At 41.8% G+C, this 17,233-nt stretch overlaps 1 protein-coding gene across 1 annotated transcript; it reads right to left on the reverse strand.

The window, feature by feature from the left end:
* Positions 1-5,272: 5,272 nt before the first annotated feature.
* Positions 5,273-13,633, reverse strand: LOC148779439 (uncharacterized). The gene is made up of 3 exons (XM_088852659.1): positions 13,517-13,633; positions 10,421-10,505; positions 5,273-5,466 (listed from the first exon to the last, which is right to left on the reverse strand). Exons 1-3 carry the CDS (start codon positions 13,628-13,630, stop codon positions 5,273-5,275), a joined length of 393 nt encoding a protein of 130 aa, XP_088708785.1. The 5' UTR covers positions 13,631-13,633.
* Between the last annotated feature and the right edge of the window lie 3,600 nt (positions 13,634-17,233).

Here is a 17,233-nt window from a genome sequence, read left to right on the forward strand (position 1 = left end):
TTTTGAGGCGCTGTATGGGACGAAGTGCAGATCACCCATGTGTTGGGATGAAGTCAGAGAGAGGAGACTGTTAGGGCTAGAGATTGTTCAAATAAAATCAAAAAATATTTCTTTAATTCGAGAAAATCTCAAAACAGCTCAGAGTCGGCAGAAGAGTTATGCCGACAATCGGAGGACAGATCTTGACTTCGAAGTGGGTGATCGGGTCTTTTTGAAGGTATCACCAACTAAGGGAATTATGAGGTTTGGTAAGAGAGGGAAACCCAGTCCACGATTTATTGGACCCTTTGAAATTTTAGAAAGGATTGGAGTCGTGGCATACCGACTGGCCCTATCGCCTGAGTTGGCCAATGTTCATGATTCCTTCGTGTGTCCCTGTTGAGGACGTATCAACCTGATCTGTCCCATGTCTTGAAGTATGAACCAATCCCGAGCAGGGAAGACTTGACTTATGTTGAGCAGCAGATTAAAACACTAGACCGGAGGGTTAAGGAATTACGCAACAAAGAAACTCCCCTGGTCCGGGTTCTATGGCAGTATCATTTGAGAGGAGCGAGAAGATGAGATCCGAAACAAATACCCCAATCTGTTCAACTGACTAAGTTACAATTTTGAGGATAAAATCCTTTTTAAGGGGGAGATGATGTAAGGACCACAATTTCTCTGCCATGGAAACACGCACGACGGTAGGAGTCAAGATAAGAAAGGAGTGACACTATGCTTGAATTGAAGCGAGAGAGAGAATCAACACCGTGCGTGAAGAGTAACACCGTGCATTGAAGAGGCATCGCCGTCTGGGGAGTGAAGAGGCATCGCCATCTGTGGAGTGAAGAGGCATCGCCGTTTTTGAAGTGAAGAGGCATCTTCATCTGTGAAGTGAAGAGGCATTGCCATCTATGAAGTGAAAAGGCATCGTCGTCTGGGAAGAGAGAAAGGCATCGCCATGTGTGTAGCGTAAGGTGTGCAACACCGTGTGTGTGTCATTGTCGTGCATGGTCAGTGAATGCCACCTGCTGAGTGCATGCAGCCACACATTCCACTTGTTCAGTTGCATGTGTAGTGTTTGCCACCTGTCGCCACTTGGACTGCCACCGCAGCCACAGGGTGCATAAGCTCCTCCCCTCTCACTCTCACGCCACTTCCTTTTTCTTCCTCCCTCTCTCTCTCTAAGATAACTTGAAGAAGCTCACTACCTCACTGTTGGAGCAGCCATTGTTGGAGTGGAAGAATTACTTTAAAGAAGGATTTGGAATCACAATTATTATTCGTGTAAGCGGATTTACTATCCTTTTGCACCAATTTTATAGAAGCATGAGATTGAACGCATACAAATGTGAAATAAGTGATAATCAACAAAAGCATATTAGTGTTTTATGTATCATTCTATTGAAATGATGCGTCTGTTGTATGGATTCTTTGATGTTAAGAAAAAATTTGTGACTTTCAAAAATTCATGGGAACATGCTCATGAATGCCTCAAAATGGAGCTGATTTTTGTGTTGCTATCTGCTGTATATTGGAAGTCATTAGATGACCTTTGGGGAACTCTCTGTGCACCTTGTAAAACTGTAGGAACTTTCATGTTTTTGTACCAAGCCTCTGAATAGGCAAACGAGGTCCAATTAATTTGAATTACTGCCATTGGAAAGATATTTGTATCTACTAAAATTTTCATGTTTGAATCTTGCCCAAATTCTTGATGTATGAAGAATTATGTTTCAAAATATGCATGTATGTCACTGTTAACAGATTTAGTAAATTTTTAGAATTGGTGTCCCTATTGTTAAGAATTTTGAGGGACCAAATGGATTCCGTTTTCATCGAAACCACTGCCATTTGAAAAATATATGAGTAGCTTGAAATCACAAGTTCAACACATTACGAAATTTCTTCTTGATTGAAGGTTATGTAATTATTTGTGAAGGCATGTCACTGTGGACAGTTTTCAATGAAATACAAAACCATTACTTTAGTTGGCATGCACTTTTGCATGACCAAATGGAGTCCAAATACTTTCAAACTGCCCTTGTTGGAAAGATACATGTTCAAACTTGAACTTCGGTTTTGGAACCATTTAGGAATACATTATGAATTGGAAGTTACAACTGCGTTAAGTGAGACATGTCACTGTCTTGGATACACAGCAGAAAAAAGTTGGTGAACCCCCATTGCTTTGCACCCCCTGGCCCCTACCAGAGAGCGACAGAGTGAGGGATCACGACCAGAGGTTGCGAACGTCACTCTGATGGGAGTGACTCAACTCATAAAAATATGGAATCAAGAGCAAACCACAAAAATAAAACTAAAATCCAACCGTTAAGACAGTTATAAATTCAAGAGCAGAGCCATCTCTATTAAACATCATTATCCAAAAAAAAGGCTTTACAATCAGTTCAAGGCACTGCTGGCCCACAAAATACAGAGTTACATAAAACACTTCAGTCGCATAACCACCAAACACCTACAATGACAAGCTTCTATAAAATCCTTTCTTCAGACTCCAAGCTTCACATGCCCGGCACACAAGCTAGCTTCCTGCCCCTCAGGTCAGAGACTATCACTCTACAATCAAGGAAATAAAATGGAATGAGCTAACAGCCAAATAAGTAGATCTACACCCATGCATTTCAACTCTATAAATGGTAATAACAGATAACAATGCTCACTAATAAACAGAGATATCAAAAATACTTTCCTCTATTATGTCCTTTCTCACAATATAAGAATAAACACAATTCAATTATAGGGAACATACAATACATAAATCATATATTATTCCATTGTAAGCAGATAGTAGTGCTAACAGTTTACGATTTCACATAGTGAAAGCTAAAGAAGCCTACTCCTGAAGTAGAAGCTCCATTAATCAGGTTAAGCCAATCTTGTAGCATGGAACCTCGATCCTCCTTCAGGAGGGAGGACAATGACAAGTGGATGCCCCACTTCGTAATTCCCTCACACACGCACACACATCCCTAACGTACTTTGGGATTTTTGATAGGCAGTGACCTTACAAGACAACCCTCTCCCTATGCCCTTCTGGCGAGAGAGAGTTACACTACCATTGGGTGCCCCAATGCGTAGTGCCCATAACATTTGGTGGGAGCGACCCACCCTATTATCCAGTTTCACTTCTCGTCCCCATTCCTATCATTAGGGTCGAGGTACAGTCAATCAATAGCCGGCAGAGCAATATCCAATAACCAATAGGTGACCCATTACGTGGTGGTCCAAGGCACAGTATCTCACAGTATAATACAGTATCACATTAACCCGTACCAATGGGTGGCCCATTGCATAGTGGTCAAAATCATTATCAGTTCATTATCACAGTATCCACAACCTATGGGTGACCGATCAGGTAGTGGTCAGTATCAGACTGGCTAATCAGTATCACAGTGTCATAATCATAATATCATGCGTCACATTCACTGTATCACAATGTCAGTTACACCGTATGACAGTATCAGTATCACAGTGCACATTTTCTGCAATTTCAAGCAGGGACATCCAGTCATAAACAGAGTCATAACTTTCGATTCGTTTAAGATTCAAAGATAGTTCTAAGATCAATTTTACACTAGACACACACATCTTTCAATTGGGGGTGGTTTGAGATCCATTAGACCCCATTTGATCCTTCAAACATGCAGAGCAATGGGGGTTCACCGGCTGTTTTCTGATATGTATCAGAGACAGTGACATGTCTCACTTTACACAAATGTAACTTTCAATTCAGAAAGTATTTCAAACTGGTTCCAATACCAAAGTTCACGTTTAAACATCTATCTTTTCAACAAGGGCAGTTTGAAAGCATTTGGACTCCATTTGGTCATTCAAAAGCCCATTCCAACAAAAGTAATGGTTCTAAGTTTTATTGAAAACTGTCCACAATGACATACCTTCACAAATAATTGCATAACTTTCAATCTATAAGAAATTTCGAAATGAGTTCCATATGTGATTTTAGGAATACTCATATATTTTTCAAATGGTAGTGCTTTCGAAGAAAATGGAGTCCATTTGGTCCGTCAAAATTCATGACAACAAGGACACCAGTTCGGAAAATTTACTAAATCTATCAACAGTGACCTATGTGAACATTTTGAAACATAATTCTTCATACATCAAGAATTTGGGCAAGATTCAATATGAAAATTTTAGTAGATACAGATATCTTTCCAATGGCAGTAATTTGGGATCAATTGGACCTCGTTTCACTATTCAAAGGCTTGGTACAAAAACCACGAAAGTTTCTGCAGTTTTACAGGGTGCACAGAGAGTGCCCTAAAGGTCATCTAATGACTTCCAATCAACAGCAGATAGCAACATAAAAATCAACTCCATTTCGATTTAGGCATACATGAGCATGTTCCCATGAATTTTTGAAAGTCATAAATTTATTCTTAACATCAAAGCATCCATACAATAGACGCATCATTTCAGTAGAACGATACATACGCCACTAATATGCTTTTGTTCTTTATCACTTACTTCACATTTGTATGCATTCAATCTCATGCTTCTATAAGCTTCATGCAAAATGATAGTAAATCCACTTACACGAACAGTAATGGTGCCCTCAAATCCTTCTTTATAGTCTTTCTTCCACTCCAACAATGGCTGCTCCAACAGTGAGGTAGTGAGCTTCTCCAAGTTGTCTTAGAGAGAGAGAAGGATGAAGAAAAATGAAGTGGCATGAGAGTGAGAGGGGAGGGGCTTATGTACCCTATGGCTGGGGTGGCAGTCCAAGTGGCGATAGGTTGCAAACCCCACACATGCAACTGGAAAAGTGGCATGTGCTCAGTAGGTGGCATTCACTGACCATGCACGGCAGTGACACACACACGCCGTTGCACACCCGATGCTACACACACATCGATGCCTCTCTCTCTTCACAGACGACGATGCCTTTTCAATTCACAAACGGCGAGGCCTCTTCACTTCACAGATGGCCATGTCTCTTAACTTCATAGACGGCGATGCCTCTTCACTTCACAGACGATGATGCCTCTTCACTTCACAGACGACGATGCCTCTTCACTTCACAGACGACGATGCCTCTTCACTTCACTGGCAGCGATGCCTCAACAATGCATGGTGTTACTCTTCATGCACATTGTTGGTTCTCTCTCTCTCTTCACTTCATGCATGACATTACTCCTTTCTTATCTTGACTCTTACCACCGTGCGTGTTTTCATGCCTGGGAAATCGTGGTCCTTACATCATCCCCCCCTTAAAAAGGATTTTGTCCCCAAAATCGTAACTTAGTCAATTGAATAAATGGGGGTATTTATCCCGGATCTCATCTTCTCTCTCCCATGTCGATTCTGCTCTCGAATGATACTGCCATATAATCCAAACCAGGGGAATTTCTTTGTTGCGCAATACCTGAACCCTCCGGTCCAGTATTTCAATCGGTTGTTCAACATAAGTCAAGTCTTCCCTGATGGGGATCGTGCGTACTTCAAGACATGGGACGGATCAGGTTGATACTTTTTCGACAGGGACACATGAAAAACATCGTGAACATTGGTCAACTTGAGCAGTAGGGCAAGTCGGTATACCACGACTCCATTCCTTTCTAAAATTTCACATGTTACCTCTCTTGCTAAACCTCACAATGCCATTAGTTGGTGATACCGTCAAAAAGACCCCACCACCCACTTCAAATTCAAGATCCTTCCTCCGATTGTCGGCATAACTCTTCTACTGACTCTAAACTGTTTTGAGCCTTTATCAAATTAAAGCAATATTTTCTGTAGTTATCTGAACAATCTCTGGCCCTAACAGTCTCATCTCATCGACTTCAACTCAACACATGGGTGATCTGCACTTCCTCCAATACAGTGCCTCAAAAGGTGCAATCTGGATAGTGGCTTGGAAAACATTGTTATAAGCAAAGTCTATCGGAGGCAGATGATCATCCTAGTTTCTCTTGAAATTTGTAATACAGGCCCTTAACTTGTCTTTCAGGGTCTGAATAGTCCTTTCCGACTGTCCATCAGTCTAAGGGTGGAAAGCAATACTAAAAGTGAATTTGGCCCCCAAGGCTAACTCCAGACTGCTTCAAAATCTTGAAGTAAATCTAGGGTCCCTGTCGAACACAATACTAACAGGTACTCCATGCAGTCTTACTATTTCTTTGATGTACAGCTGGGCCAATTTATCTAGCGTATAGGTAGTGTGGATCGGTAAGAAATGAGCAGCTTTGGTTAATCGGTCCACAATAACCCAAATATTATCGTGTCCAAGGTTCGATCTAGGCAGGCCTGTCACAAAGTCCATGGTGATGTGTTCCCACTTCCACTGTGGCATGAGTCAGGGCTATAAGAGTCCAGCCGGTCTCTGATGCTCAGCCTTCAATTGCTGACAGGTCAAGCACTTGGAAACAAATTGTGCTACTCTCTCTTCATATTATTGCACTAGAAGACCTTCTTCAGGTCCTAATATATTTTCATACTCCCTGGGTGCACTGTATAACGGGAGTGGTGTGCTTCTTCCAAAACAGCCTTTTTTACATTCTTATCATTAGGAACACATATCCGACTCTTAAATCTTAACAATTCATCACAGCTCACAGTGAAATCCTCTTTTCTTTCTAATTTCATTTCTTCAAGAATTTCCATGAGTTGAGGATCTTCTTTTTGTGCCACTCGGATCTTTTGAAAGAGTTGGGGCTCCATCCTTAGAAATGAAATTGTTCTTGCCTCATTACTAAGGGATAGAGTTGGGTGTCATTATATTGCATCTTTAATTTCATCTCTCGAACCATCATGTGAGCCACTGACACCACGGGCTTCCTACTCAAGGCGTCAACCACGACATTTGTTTTACCCAGATGATAGTTAATTGTGCAGTCATAATCATTCAGTAGGTCCATCCATCTTCTTTACCTCATGCTCAGTTCTTTCTAAGAAAATAAGTATTTAGGGCTCTTATGGTCTGTAAATACTTTAAATTGGGTCCCATAGAGATAGTGCCTCAAAATTTTTAAGGTGAAAACTACAGCTGCCAGTTCCAAATCATGGGTGGGATAGTTTTTCTCTTACGGCTTCAACTGCCTGGTGGCATAAGCTATGACCTTTTCCCACTGCTTCAGTACACATCTAGGCCCTTTGTGCGATGCATCAGTATAAACTATAAAATCTTCATTCCCCTCAGGCAAGGCCAATATCAGGGCGGTGGTCAATCTTTTCTTCAGTTCTTGAAAACTTCTCTCGCACTCATCTGACCATACAAACCTTACTTCCTTCTGGGTTAGGCGAGTCAGGGGAAGGGCTAACTTTGAGAAACCTTCCACAAAACGTCTATAGTAGCCCGCCAATCCTAGGAAACTACGAACTTCAAATATGTTTGTTCGTCTTCCCCACTAAGTACAGCCTCGATTTTACAGGGGTCGATTGCAACCTCTTTCTCAGAAATAATAAGCCCGAGGACAGCCACGCTTGAGAGCCAGAAATTACTCTTACTTATCTTGGCATATAACCTTTCGGATTTTAAGGTCTAAAGGACCATCCTTAGGTGTTGTTCATGCTCAGTCATACTCTTTGAATACACCGGAATATCATCGATAAAAACTACCACGAAGTCATCCAGGAAAGGTCTAAAGACTTTGTTCATCAACTCTATAAATATAGCTGGTGCATTGGTTAATCCAAACGGCATTACCAAAAATGCGCAATGACTATACCGGATTCTGAATACGGTCGTAGGAACATCCTCTTCCTTAACCCGCAGCTGATGATAACTTGACAGGAGGTCAATCTTAGAAAATACTTGGGCCCCTTGAAGTTGATCAAATAAGTCATCAATTTTGGGTAAGGGGTACTTATTCTTTACCGTAACCTGATTCAGTTATCTGTAATCAATACATAGCCTCCAAGACCCATCTTTCTTCTTCACAAACAAAATCGATGCCCCTCAGGGTGATACACTAGGTCAGATAAACTATTTATCCAGTAATTCCTGTAATTTCTCTTTTAATTCTTTTAACTCAACTGGGGCCATCCTGTAAGGGGCTTTAGAGCTGCAATAAGTATTAAAGGCTAGTTCTATTTCAAACTAGATCTCCCTTCTTAAGGCAGGGAGGTTAACTCTTCAAGGAAGACCTCTAGATATTCTCTCACCGTCGGTGTCACTTCTAACTTGGCCTAGACATCCCGATTTTCTACTACATAAGGCAAGTATCCCAAACAACTCTTGCCCAAGAGGCAGGAAGCCCGAAGAGCTGAAATGATGTGTAGAGGTGAAACATTCTTGATAACCATAAAACTCAGTTTAGGCTGGTTCGGGCATTTAAAAGCAACAATTTTATCATGGCAGTTCACTATAGCATAATGGGTTGACAACCTATCCATTCCGAAGATAATGTCAAAGTCCTGGATGTTTAGGTCTATAAGAAACATATGCCCCTCAAGTACAACCCCATACTATTTAAACATTATGTCAGTTTCTATAGATTCTCTCATAGGTGTACACACTATCAAAGTCCAATCAAGTTGTGCAGGCTTAGCATTTAGGTGGCATGCAAAGTTTGGTGCAACAAAAGAATGGGAATATCCAGGATCAATTAAAATTCTTGCTTCAATTCCACAAACAGAAAGCGTACCCCGAATAACAGATGTCAACGCCTTAGCCTCTTGTTCTGTCAGAGCGAAAACCTGACCTTAGGTCCTTGGTTGGTCCTCTAGTCCTTTGATCGGACAGTCTTTCATTCTTTTCTCAAGCGAAAGTCTTCGTCGTCTCTTTTTATTTTTAAAGCAAGGTCCATCAGTGGAGAGAAAGTCTTGAGATTTGCTGAAATGATCCTTCCTAGTATATCGGGTCGAAGACCCCACTCAAATTTACTTGCTTTTCGTGCCTCAATATCAATAATATGCAGCGCATATCTTGAGAGCTTAGCAAATTTTGTTGTGTACTGCTCCATGAACATCCTTCCCTACTGTAGCTCTAAAAATTTCACTTCCTTCTTTTCTTACAGAGTCAGGAAAATACTTTTCGTAAAAAGCCCTCAAAAAATCTCCCAAGTGGCTTCAGTTCCTAACCTCTCCTATGATTGCTTTACTGAGTTCCACCAGTGCTCAGCTTCTCCTTCGAGTATGAAAGTGCCCAGTCTCACTTTCTGTTCATCCATATAGCTTTAGACTTCAAATATCCTTTCTACATGTCTTCTCCATCTCTCTACCTTTTCTACTCCCCCTTGTCCCACAAAGGTCGGGGTGTCAGCCTCCTAAATCTCTCTATCAAACCACTATTATTCTAGTCAGTGGCAGGGGTAGATGGGGTCGGCATCGATTCCCTCATCATTTGTGTCATGGCCCCTAGAGTCCTAAAGAATTCACCGAAGGCCTCGGTGCTTGTTGCTTGAACTCGCATTGTTCGCACGAGTCCTCGGCATCTTCAACCTAAACACAAGCACCCCTTTACTAGCCTATCAAGGAACTATCCTAAAGACACTTCTAAAAATTCCTAGACCAAGAACCCTAACCTGGCTGCTCTAATACCATAACTATCACAACTCCAACCCCTGACCCCTACCAGAGGGTGACAAACTGTGGGATGACAACTGGAGGTTGTGAACGTCACTCAGGTGGGAGTGGCTCAACGCATAAAAAGATGGAATCAAGAGCAAACCACAAAAATAAGAAAAGAATCCAACCGTTAAGACGGTTATAAATCCAAAAGCACAACCATCTCCATTAAGCATCATTATCCAAAAAAAATGCTTTTAAAATCAGTTCAAGGCACTGCTTGCCCACAAAATACAGAGTTACATAAAACACTTCAGTGGCACAGCCACCAAGCACCTACTATGAAAAGCTTCTATAAAATCCTTTTTGCATACTCCAAGCTTCACACGCCCGGCACACAAGCTAGCTTCTTGCCCTTCAGGTCAGAAACTATCACTCTACAGTCAAGGAAATAAAATGGAATGATCTAACAGCCCAGTAAGAAGATCTACATCCTTACATTCCAACTAGATAAATGGTAATAACAGAAAACAGTGCTCACTAATATACAAAGATATCAAAAAAGGTTTCCTCTATTATGTCCTTTAATACTCTCACAGTATAAGGACAAACACAGTTCAATTATAGGAAACATATAATGCATAAATCATACATTATTCCATTGTAAGCAGACAGTAGTGCTAACAGTTTACGGTTTCATCCAGTGAAAGTTAGAGCAGCCTACTCCTGTAGTAGAAGCTCCATTGATCAGGTTAAGCCAATCTTGTAGCATGGAACCTCTACCCTCGTTCAGGATGGAGGACAATGACAAGTGGGTGCCCCACTTCGTAATGCCCTCATACAAGCACATACATTCCCAACACACTTTGGGGTTTTCGAAAGACATTGGCTTGACAAGACACGACCCTCTCCTTATGCCCTTTTGGCAAGAGAGCAGTACACTAACATTGGGTGCCCCAATGCATAGTGTCCATAACATTTGGGGGGGAGCGACCCACCCTATTGTCCAGTATCACTTCCCGACCCCATTCCTATCAATGGGATCAAAGTACAGTCAATCAATAATTGGCAGAGAAGTACCCAACCACCAATAGGTGACCCATTGCATGATTGGTCAAAGACACAATATCTCACAGTATAATACAGTATCACATTACCCCCTACCAATGGGTGGCCCATTGCATAGTGGTAAGAATCATTATCAGTTCATAATCACAGTATCCATTATGGGTGGCCCATCGGGTAGTGGTCAGTATCAGTCTGGCTTATCAGTATCATAGTGTCATAATCACAGTATCACATATCACATTCACATTATCACGGTGTCAGTTACACCGCATGATAGTATCATCACATAATGATAGTATCAACATCACAGTGCACATATCCTGCAATTTCAGGCAGGGACGTCCGATCATAAAGAGAGCCATAATTTCTGATTCATTTAAGATTCGAAAATGGTTCCGAGGCCAATTTTACACTAGACACACACATCTTTCGAATAGGGGTGCTTTTAAAGCCATTGGACCCCGTTTGGACCTTAAAAATTGCAAAGCAATGGGGGTGCACCAACTGTTTTCTGTTGTGTATCCAAGATAGTGACATGTCTCACTTAATGCAATTGTAACTTTCGATTCACAAAGTATTTCAAAATGGTTCAAAAACTAAAGTTCAAGTTTAAAATTGTATCTTTCGAACAAGGGTAGTTTTAAAGCATTTGGACTCCATTTGGTCATTCAAACATCCATGACAACTTAAGTGATAGTTCTGTGTTTCATTGAAAACTGTCTACAGTGACATACCTTCATAAATAATTGCATAACTTTCAATCTAGAAGAAAATACTGAATGTGTTCAAAGTGTGATTTTAATCATACTCATATATTTTTTAAATAGCAGTGGTTTCGAAGAAAACATAGCCCATTTGGTATGTCAAAATTCGTGACAACAAGGATACCAGTTCTGAAAATTTACTAAATCTGTCAACAGTGACCAACATGCATATTTTGAAATATAATTCTTCATACATCAAGAATTTGGGAAAGATCCAAACATGAAAATTTTAACAGATACAGATATCTTTCCAATGGCAATGATTTATGGTCAATTAGACCTCGTTTTCCTATTCAAATGCTTGGTACAAAAGCATGAAAGTTCCTGCAATTTTACAGAGTACACAGAGAGTGCCCCAAAGGTCATCTAATGACTTCCAATCTACAGTAGATAGCAACATAAAAATCAGCTCCATTTTGATTTAGGAATACATGAGCAAGTTCCCATGATTTTTTGAAAGTCATAAATTTATTTTTAACATCAAAGCATCCATACAACAGAGGCATCATTCAGTAGAATGATACATAAACCACTAATATGCTTTTGTTCTTTATCACTTATTTCACATTTGTATGCAGTCAATCTCATGCTTCTATAAGCATGGTACAAAAGGATAATAGATCCACTTACACGAATAGTAATGGTGCCCTCAAATCCTTCTTTACAATCTTTCTTCCACTCCAACAATGGTTGCTCCAACAGTGAGGTAGTGAGCTTCTCCAAGTTGTCTTAGAGAGAGAGAGGGATGAAGAAAAATGAAGTGGTGTGAGAGTGAGAGGGGAGGGGCTTTTGCACCCCGTGGCTAGAGTGGCAATCCAAGTGGTGACAGGTGGCAAACACCACACATGCAACTGGACAAGTGGCATGTGTGGCTGCATGCACTCAGCAGGTGGCATTCACTGACCATGCACGACATTGACACACACACACGGTGTTGCACACCCGACACTACACACACGGCGATGCCTCTCTCTCTTCACAGACCGCAATGCCTTTTCACTTTACAGATAGGGATGCCTCTTCACTTCACAGACGGCGATGCCTCTTCACATCACAGACGGCGATGCCTCTTCACTTCACAGATGGCGATGCCTCTTCACTTCACATACAGCGATGCGTCTTCAACGCACAGTATTACTCTTCACACGCGGCGTTGGTTCTCTCTCTCTTCTTTTCACGCACGACATTACTCCTTTCTTATCTTGACTCCTACAGTCGTGCGTGTTTCTATGGCCAAAAAACCGTGGCCCTTACATCATACATAAACCACTAATATGCTTTTGTTCTTTATCACTTATTTCATATTTGTATGCATTCAATCTCATGCTTCAATAAGCTTGGTGCAAAAGGATAGTAAATCCACTTACACGAGCAGTAATGGTGCCTCAAATCCTTCTTTACAGTCCTTCTTCCACCCCAACAGTGAGGTCGTGAGCTTCTCCAAGTTGTCATAGAGAGAGAGAGAGGGATGAAGAAAAATGAAGTGGCGTGAAAGTGAGAGGGGAGGGGCTTATGCACCCTGTGGCTAGGGTGGAAGTCCAAGTGGCGACAGGTGGCAAACACCACACATGCAACTGGACAAGTGGATTTTGTGGTTTCATGGACTCAACAGGTGGGATTCATTGACCATGCACGATAATGACACACAAGGAGTTGCACACCCGACACGACACACACGACGATGCCTCTCTCTTTCCACAGACAGCGATGCCTTTTCACTTCACAGACGGTGATGCCTCCTCACTTCACAGACGGCGATGCCTCTTCACTTAACAGACGACGATGCCTCTTCAACACACAGTGTTACTCTTCATGCACAGCGTTGGTTCTGTGTCTCTTCACTCAATGCACGACATTACTCCTTTCTTATCTTGACTCCTACTGCCGCACGTGTTTCCATAGCCGGGAAATCATGGTCCTTACATTATCCCCCCCTTAAAAAGGATTTTGTCCTCAAAATCATAACTTAGTCAATTGAACAGATGGGGGTATTTATCCCTGATCTCATCTTCTTGCTCCTCTCAAATGATACTGCCATAGAACCCAGACCCGGGGAATTTCTTTGTTGCGCAATACCTGAACCCTCCAATCTAGTGTTTTAATCTGTAGTTCAACATAAGTCAAATCATCCCTGATTTGGATCGGTTCATACTTCAAGACATGAGACGGATCAGGTTGATACTTCCTCAACAGGGACACATGAAATGTACATTGGCCAACTCGGGCGATAGGGCTAGTCGGTATGCCACGATTCCAATCCTTTCTAAAATTTCAAAGGGTCCAATAAATTGTGGACTCAGTTTCCCTTTCTTGTCAAACCTCATAATGCCCTTAGTTGGTGAGACCTAACCCCACTTCAAATTCAAGATCCCTCCATCGATTATCGACATAACTCTTCTGCCGACTCTGAGCTGTTTTGAGCCTTTCTCTAATTAAAGCAATCTTTTCTGACGTTATTTAAACAATCTCTTGCCATAGCAGTCTCCTCTTACCGATTTCATCCCAACACATGGGTGATCTGCACTCCCTCCCATACAGTGCCTCTAAAGGTGCCATCTGGACACTGGCCAGGAAACTATTCTTGGAAGCAAACTCTATCAGAGGCAGATGATCATCCCAGTTTCCCTTGAAATCTTTAATGCAGGCCCCTAGCATGTCTTACAGGGTCTGATTAGTCCTTTCCGACTGTCCATCAGTCTGAGGGTGGAAAGCAATACTAAAAGTGAGTTTGGTCCCCAAAGCTAACTGCAGACTGCTCTAAAATCTTGAAGTAAATCAAGGGTCCTTGTCGGACACAATACTAACAACTACTCCATGCAGTTTTATTATCTCTTTGATGTATAGCTGGGCCAATCTCTCTAGAGTATAGATAATGCGGACCAGTAAAAAAAAAGCAGCTTTGGTTAATCGATCCAAAATGACCCAAATACTGTCATGTCCAAGGCCCGATCTAGGCAGGCCAGACACAAAGTCCATGATGATGTGCTCCCATTTCCACTCTTGCATAGGTAAGGGTTGTAATAATCCAGCCGGTCTCTGATGCTCAGCCTTCACTTGCTGACAGGTCAAGCACTTGGAAACAAATTGTACTACTTCTATCTTCATATTATTCCACCAGAAGGCCTTCTTTAGGTCCTGATACATTTTTGTACTCCCGGGGTGTACTGTATAACAGAAGCGGTGTGCTTCTTCCAAAACAACCCTTTTTACACATATCCGACCCTTAAATCTTAAGAATTCATCATCGCTCACAACAAAATCCTCTTTTCTTTCTAATTTCATTTCTTTGAGAATTTCCATGAGTTGAGGATCTTCTTTTTGTGCCACCGGATCTGCTGAAAGAGTTGGGTCTCCATTCTTACACATGAAATTGTTCCCACCTCATTACCAAGGGACAGAGTTTGGTGGCATTCTACTACATCTTCTAGTAACTTCATCTCTTGAACCATCATGTGAGCCACTAACACCATGTGCTTCCTACTCAAGGCGTTAGCCACAACAATTGTCTTACCCGAGTGATAGTTTATGGTGCAGTCATAATCATTCAGTAGGTCCATCCAACTTCTTTGCCTCATGTTCAGTACTTTCTAAGAAAATAAGTATTTAAGGCTCATATGATCAGTAAATACCTTAAATTGGGTTCCATAGAGATACTACCTCCAAATTTTTAGGGCGAAAACTACAGCTGCCAGTTCCAAATCATGAGTGGCATAGTTTTGCACATTTGGCTTCAACTGCTTGGAGGCATAAGCTATGACCTTTTCCCTCTGCATCAATATACATCCAAACCCTTTGTGCGATGCATCAGTGTAAACTATAAAATCTTCACTCCCTTGAGGCAAGGCCAGTATCGGGGCCATAGTCAGTCTCTTCTTCAATTATCAAAAACTTCTCTCACAGTCATCTGACCATACAAACCTTACTTCCTTTTGGGTTAGGCGAGTCAGGGGAAGAGCTATCTTTGAGAAACCTTCCACAAAACATCTATAGTAGGCCGCCAATCCCAGTAAACTGCGAACTTCAAATACGTTCGTTGGTCTTCCCCACTTAAGTATGGCCTCGATTTTATAGGGGTCAACTGCAACCCCGTCCTGAGAAACAATATGCCTGAGGAAAGCCACGCTTCGGTGCTATAAATCACTCATACTTAGCTTAGCATATAACTTTTTGGACTTTAAGGTCTAGAGGACCATCCTTAAGTGTTATTCACGCTCACTCATACTCTTTGAATACACCAGAATATCATTGTTAAAAACTACCACGAAGTCATCCAGGAAAGGTCTAAAGACTCGGTTCATCAAATCCATAAGGACAGCTGGTGCATTGGTTAATCCAAATGGCATTATCAGGAATTCGTAATGATCATACCAGGTCCTGAATGCGGGCTTAGGAACACCCTCTTCCTTAATCCGCTATTGATGATAACTTGACTGGAGGACAATCTTAGAAAACACTTGGGTCCCTTGAAGTTGATCAAATAAGTCATCAATTTTGGGTAAGGGTTACTTATTCTTTACCGTAACCTAATTTAGTTATGTTGACTCTGCCCCCTGAAGTCATATGAGCAAAACTATCCGACCCATGATTTGGAACTGGCAGCTGTAGTTTTTGCCCTAAAATTTGGAGGCACTATCTCTATGGGACCCATTTTAGAGTATTTACCAACGATAAGAGCCTTAAATACTTATTTTCTCAAAAAACCTGAACATGAGGCAAAGAAGATGGATGGACCTACTGAATGATTTTGACTGCACCATTAACAATCACTCGGGTATGAAAAATGTCGTGGCTGATGCCTTGAGTAGGAAGCTCATGGTGTCAGTGGCTCACTTCATTGGCATCGAGATATGAAGAAATGGATATGGCCTATATACTGATTTCTATGGATAAAAGATCTAATTGATAGAGGAAGCACCGTAAAGATCAATGAATGAGGTTTTGGGGCCTTTCGGCGTAACCTCCTCAAGGAGGTATTTACCAGAAGACAAAGAAGGTATTGGGCTCGATATTCCTAAAGATTCATGAGAAACTATACTAGCCAGATAAATCTGACCAGGATGAATCTCATAAGAGCCCCCTAGAGATCAATAAAAAATAAAAGAGAGATGAGAGGCGAGGAAGATAGAGAGCAGAAGAGAAGAAAAGAAGAGGAAGAGAGGAGAAACCTCTCACTCCTAGACCGGTGTCGCTCACACCTCGAAGTGGAGGCTAACAACTCGAACGATCTTAGGAGAGAGAGGGAAAGTGAGAACAGGGGGTGTAAAGAAGTAGAGAAGAAGAGAGAAGAAACCTCTCATGTACTAGACCGGTGTCGCATGCTCCTCGAAGTGGAGACTAATAGCTCAAATGATCATAGGAGAGAGAGGCAGAATGAAGGAGGGGATGTAAAGAAGTAGAGAAGAAGAGAGGATAAACCTTTCACATCCTAGACCGGTGTCGTACACTCCTCAAAGTGGAGACTAACAACTGGGACGATCTTAGGAGAGAGAGGGGAGATGAAGGAGAGGATGTAAAGAAGTAGAAAAGAAGAGTAGAAGAGAAGATGAGAATGTGAGTGAATGATGACTGGGTGTGTGTGTGAGTAAAAGAGCATGTGAGCAAAAGAGTGGATGAGAAGAGAGTAGATGAGGAAAGAGGGCGGAAGAGAGAGTGAGAAGGCAACAGAGCAACAGCTAGCCTTCTTTCCCCACTTGAAATGTGAGAGAGATGAGAGTAGAGAAGGATGGAAGAGGGGTGAAAAGGTAGTGGGGCAGCAGCTAGCCTGCTCCCCTTTGAAGTATGAGAGGGATAATAAAGAAGGGGGGGTGAAAGAAGAGAGAAAAAGGGGTGAAAGATAGTGGGGCAGTGGCTAGGCTGCCCCTTTTGGGACGTGAGAGAGATTAGAGAGAAAGTGGGTAAAAGAGGAGAGAAAGAGGGGTGAAAGGCAG

Source organism: Amborella trichopoda, chromosome 12 (genome assembly GCF_054954075.1).
Source record: "Amborella trichopoda isolate Santa Cruz 75 chromosome 12, AtrichopodaSantaCruz75HAP2 v2.0, whole genome shotgun sequence".
Lineage (NCBI taxonomy): Eukaryota > Viridiplantae > Streptophyta > Magnoliopsida > Amborellales > Amborellaceae > Amborella > Amborella trichopoda.